The sequence below is a fragment of the Citrus clementina genome, unplaced genomic scaffold (assembly GCF_000493195.1).
Source record: "Citrus clementina cultivar Clemenules unplaced genomic scaffold, Citrus_clementina_v1.0 scaffold_3, whole genome shotgun sequence".
Lineage (NCBI taxonomy): Eukaryota > Viridiplantae > Streptophyta > Magnoliopsida > Sapindales > Rutaceae > Citrus > Citrus x clementina.
In genome coordinates this window covers 6,434,085-6,440,084 of record NW_006262339.1, presented here as the reverse complement: position 1 = coordinate 6,440,084, position 6,000 = coordinate 6,434,085, and the positions used below count along the sequence as shown (strand labels likewise).

At 34.6% G+C, this 6,000-nt stretch overlaps 1 protein-coding gene across 2 annotated transcripts in view; it reads right to left on the bottom strand.

Moving 5' to 3' along the window:
- Positions 1-4,288, bottom strand: part of LOC18047914 (transmembrane protein 64) — a 5,219-nt gene extending 931 nt beyond the window's left edge. The window contains exons 1-3 of one of the 2 annotated variants that reach the window (XM_024188727.1): positions 2,646-4,288; positions 914-1,150; positions 608-825 (exon numbers count right to left, since the gene is read on the bottom strand). In XM_024188727.1, the coding sequence (XP_024044495.1) occupies positions 608-825; positions 914-1,150; positions 2,646-2,894 (704 nt within the window). In that variant the 5' untranslated portion in view covers positions 2,895-4,288. The remainder of the gene's footprint in view (positions 1-607; positions 826-913; positions 1,151-2,645) is intronic. The other variant, XM_006440390.2, reaches the window with a different exon arrangement.
- Between the last annotated feature and the right edge of the window lie 1,712 nt (positions 4,289-6,000).

Genomic DNA, 6,000 nt, shown 5'->3' with positions numbered 1-6,000 from the left:
GCAATTTCACTGTCCAGGGCAGTTTCCATGTGCGTCTCCTAAAAGGTCAATTTGGTTTCTAGAATGAATTGGGTATGCATGCACTGATACAAGTATAGGCAATAGCAATCAAAGTTTTGACTTAATGAAAGGCTTTCTTAGGACGCTGCATGGACATAAGAAAAAGATTGCAACTGCTTGCAGATTGATTGAATACACCACCAAACCAGCATTTAAAAAAATGACTTTAATAAGAAAACATGTTACCTGTTCCACAGGTTGACATGGAGGTTCAATAAATCAGCCAACAATTTAGAACAAGAACCGAATTTGGATTGAACATGGCGATAAACAAGCATCAGGCAACAAATTGTCTTTAATATGAAAATATTATATCTTTCTGAGGATCAGCATAGAAGTTCAAACATGGAACATGGTTATGACAAGCCTAGTCAATGCAGCAAGAAACAGTACTCGCATGGAGCTTTTATGCATGAATCTATTTGTCTGAGATTTGTCTACATGCATGTCGTACTATGCAACAGGGTAAGAGAATAAGAAAATGTTTTCAAAACAAAAACTGAACGGGGCAGATTATGTAAATAAGATGGGAAGACCGAATACATACGTGTATATTGTAACGAAAATTTCAGGGACCATCCCGACCAATGAACCCAAGAAGTATGGACCATACTTAACATGCGTCGCCACAGCACAGTAATTATATATAATATATGGGAAAGGAGAAATCCTGATCAAGGCTACAGTACGGAACTGATGAAACCAGTTTCCTTCACCAGCAGCTCTTAGGATAGCAGCTTTCTTTGGATACTTCTCTAACCAACCCTACGTAAGGATCAAAAATTGGTTCAGATAGAAATAAAGAGTTTTGCAAACAAATAATTCACAAATCAATTTTGGCAATGATACATACTTGAATTCTATGAAGGAAGTGAGAACCAATGAAATACGGAAGTGATATGCCCACAGCAACAGCTGACATAATTAGTAGAAATCCAAAGCCATAACCAAATGTCATCCCAGCCACCCACATAGAGGGTGAAGATGGTAAAAGTAAGGTGGGGAATAATGCCACTGAAGCAAAAACCAGAACAGCCAGCACTGGGGTACTAAACGTTGTTGTCTCCCAGTTTATTATTGGGATAACCTCCTGAAAAGTTTGGCAGTCAGATTAGGTAGAGTCCCAAAGGAAAACATCAACTGATGCACATATATACTACACAAGATATTAACTATGTTGTAGCATTTTCCTGCTGGTATAAGTATAATATGTCAGTCCAAGGAAAAATGGATTCAAATATTTCAGCCACAGTTCATGAATGTCAATCCCATAATTTTCACCAACCATGTCCTATAATTATTAAGCGAGCATATGATCATCAACTGGCTTAAGTAAACAAACTACGATTAAGAAAAGTATAAGGTTGACATCAAAACAAGTTCTAACAAGGATATATTTCTCAACCAGCTGAGATAACTGTAATGCATAATTACATCACAATTCCAAACAAAACCACATATATCCAAGCTAGTAAAAAGTCCCACGTCCACCCTGATGGCTGCATCAATTATGTAGTCTACCAACATTCCTGGTTTTACTTTTACACAAAAATTAGCTACTACTCTCAGTAAAAGTTTAGTACATTTAAAAAAATTACCATATTGATTCACATCTCTAACATATGATATGAACCCATTACTACTAAAGTCCCACATTGCTACCCAGTTCACACCATGTCATATTAATTCATTTAGGTCAATACTCAAAACTCAAAACAACAGCAGCAACCATCAATACTACAAGCATTAATAGGGAACATAAACCAGAACACCCTGCTTTCGTGGAACATAGACCAGAACACCATGCTTTAATGGAAAACAAATAGAATACAGAATATTCAGTGCACAAGGCAAAAGTACCCAGGAGCCTCAAAAATTGTGAATCAACATGCAGCCTCTGAAAGGGGTTGAGAAGAAGAAAATAGACCGACAGTAGAGTCAAAAGTTAACAATACCAAGCCCACTATCACAGTAATTGCCACATAACTAAACCACATTTTTCTGAAACTCTAATTAAACACAGAACAAAACACAGTTGACCTAACAAGATACATACAACCTAATTCCTAACTGCAATAGCATGAGTGTCCAGTAATGATAATTATAACCTTGAAGAAAGGTCCAACCATCGGAAAACAAAGCCGAAAACCTCAGTATATAGATATGCCTAAAACCCACAAAAACAAAACCACTCAATTCTGGTGATACATAGACATCATAAAAGCCACAAACTCCTTCCAATTAATTAGAAACTGACTGTGTTAATAAAATTGGCAAAACAATACCATGAAACCTAACATAACCGATGGTTCAAAACATAATAACTATACTCGCATATAAATTATGTAACCTAATGAATTTCAAAATTCAGAGAAAATTATCAATCCAGAATACGAAACACAGGAATAATCCAAAACAAAATCAATAAACTGATAGCAATACAAAACCCGCAAGAAAAAAGAAAGATGAAATTCATTAAAAATAATAATAAGCTTAAGCGCAAAATTTTAACAAGCAAAGAATCCCAAATACATACACAATCACATGCACACATAAAGTTTTGAAAAAATTATAAACAAACTGACCTTATCCATGAAAAAAGGACCAACCCATTTGATAAAAACGGCAGCCAATAAACCTACAGAAGTTAGAAAAAAAGCTAACTTGACCCAGTACCATACTTTCCCGCAACTCCATCTTCTTGGTGAACCAGGCTCCCCCTCTTCATATTCTCTCAATTTCAAGTAGTCCCCTTTATTATTATTATTATTTTCATCAATGTCTATTCTCAGCGTTAACTCCGGCACCACCTCATCATCCTCATAATAAGTCATTGAGAATAATAAGAACCAAAAAAAAAAAGGATAATGCTTCCAATCCCCGTTAGGTCACTGAGAAAATCGGGGAGAAAATAATAGAGGACAAACAAAAATTAAAGAGGTGAAGACTGGTAGATGAGAGAGGAGAGACAAAGCAAAAGGCAACAACTCTGATTTCAATTAACGATATTAAATAAAACCTTGATTCGTATTTTCTTTAACGTTTGATGGTCAGTCGTTTTTACAATTCTTGCCACTGTTAAAAACGGTGTCGTTACCGTGGGTTTTGAAGGAGACGTGGCTGAGGGGCATTTTTTGGCGTGACAAGCAGGATGATGATGATTATGGATGAAGTCACAAAGCAAAGCGTGCAAATTGTTAGGCACAAGCACCGTCCTGTAACCAAAGCAGCCATTTATTTTTATTTTTAAAATGCGGCATTTTACGATTTTTTCGGGTTTATTAATATTATGGCAATCCCTAAGTTACGTTTAATGTAACATACAATCTGAAAAATCTTGGCCACTCAAAGTGTTAAAATCTAATCTAACGGTTGATGTTTAATTTGTCCAAAAGTTGTATGGACGGGAAACTGACTAAATTGGTTTGCCCATTTGATAGTCTTCTCCGCCCATTTTCTTTCTCCTTCAATGTCTTCTGCATTATCTTTTCCTACTATTTAACAAAAAAAAGTACTCAAATCCGACAAGAACTCATCGTTCTTTATACCCCCATCAAGATCATCACCAGGAATTGGACTTTCCCTGCTCTTTTTCTTCGAAGCACTCTTTGGAGAACATTAAAAACAGCCCTTTCTCCCTGGCAGAAACGGCAGAGAAGAAGGTGAATCCATCCATGAACTCGGAGAACTCAACAGCGAAGAAAATAACTTAGATTTCGACTTCAACTTTGATTTCGAGGAAACAACGACAATAGGAACAAAAGCAAAAACATACCCATATCTAGAATTTTCTTTAGAATCGATTTCTTGATGGGTTCTATTTGGACTCGAAGAAAATGGCCAAGGGAGGAGAAGAATCACAACTAGAAACTGATTTTGCAGTCTCCAAGTTGGATTTCCCATCTGGGTTTTATTTGTAATCGAATAAAAACTCTTACTTTGAAGTTGGATTTGAATGATGATGATGAAGAGATTGTGTTCATTTTTCAATGTAATGATGATGATTATCATTGACGTGGGTTTTGGTTTTAGCAGTAGCAGGGAAGGATTTGAGCTTGCAAAAATCTGGATTCTAACTCAATGGGAAGGATTGAGTCATTGGTGATACCAGAACAGTGATAGCAGAGACAACCGGCTGTAGAAGCTAGTCTCCTGTGCTGACTTTTTTTTAAGTGACTGGCCTCCAACCGTTTAAATCAGTTCTATTTTATCATTATTATGTATACGTGGCATGTATTTATTGGTCAGCTAGTAATATCACTGATTGTATGTTAAATTTAACGTAACTTAGAGAGGTCCTTATATTATAATTCATTTTTGATATATTACGCTAACAAACCAACATTTTTCATATAACACTAATGCCTAGAAATTAGATGGTGAATTAATGTAAAAATAATAATTAGCTTTTAAAAATTACACTAGTATCTATAGTATACCATTATTTTTTCAGTAAAATATGAGAAAGTTCAATTATATAATTTTATAATTAAATATGTATTACGATTACAACTTATGGTGTATTTAAAATTGAAGTTGGGCAGTTATAGTTTTGGTAAACACTAATTGTTGTATCTTGTAAAATATATTGATATGATTTTTTACTTATATAATAAAAAAATATATTATTTTTTTAATAATTTATCAAAATTATTTTTAAAAATTTATATTTATTATATATTATTAATTTTTATTTGATAATTATAATTTTTTTCACTAAACTACAGTACTTTGATCCAAACGGGACCTTAATCTCTATTGGATATTGAAGTTGATGAATAATTTTGATTCTCATTGATGAAGAGTACACGTGGAGGCAAGAGGATAGCTTTGGAGTGACATGTGGGAGAACTGCGTTGGTGACTTGGCGTGACTTTGTTGTGTGATTGGCTTTTGTCGTGACTTCAAATTCCAGAAAGGTTTGGGTACCTGCGCGGGTCAGTGAGTTTTCTGAGCGAGTCCGAGCGAACAAGCGAGTTTGCTGGGGTCGGTGACCCGGTAATTATTGGGTTAACCTTAATTGGATTTTTGGACCCAAAAGGTGACAGACTGTCGTGGGCCATTTTGGAGAAACTGTCCAATTAAAAATCGACACACGCTCCGAGTCCAACTTCCAGGAAGGGAGGTCGCTTGTACCCACAAGCAAAGGAAGATGCAGCTTCTCACGCTTTGGATTGAGATTGCAAGTGGACTGATTAAGGTTATTATGACCTAATAAAGCGAAAGAAAGATTATTATAATTTTAGATGAGTTCTAATATGATTAGATTACGTAGACGATAAACCGTTTTTAGTTAACATATGATTAAAAATATTTTGTTTTACATTCAAAGATTTTCAATAAAATAAGACTTGTGTTGGGTTAGATTGGTCATCTTTTTTGTGTCCATATAATTTTTTAATTCATTTGTTAGGTGTAACAATGACATCCAACTTATAAGTACAGTACATATGATTCGTTCAACCAATAGATAATAGAAGAATTTTTTTGGATAGATAGAACACACAGTTTTCAATAATCCCTTCAATAAATTAGTAAAAATACGGCCAAATATTAATTGGTAAAAGTGCATATAAACTCAATTACTTAGAGATTAAGGTCAAGTTCTACTGATTATTGGTAGGCAGCCTTATTAAGATATAAGTCTTGGGTTTGAGTTTCGTGTAGTGTGTGTCAATTTGAAAAAAAAAATTAAAAAGAAAAAGAAAACCTCAATCATTTAATTTAAGACAGTGAAAAAAAAAAAAAAACAATTATTGGAATCATATATTATTGACTTGACAATAGTCACAAATTTTTGTAATTTGAAAATAACAAAGGCATGAATCCAAATGACTTTTATTGTTTGTCTCCGGCCGGTGCCGACAAATAATGGACGCAAGAGGAAGCAGGCAGTAGGGAACAAGAAAACATATTATCCAGCGTTTAGATTGGAGAATT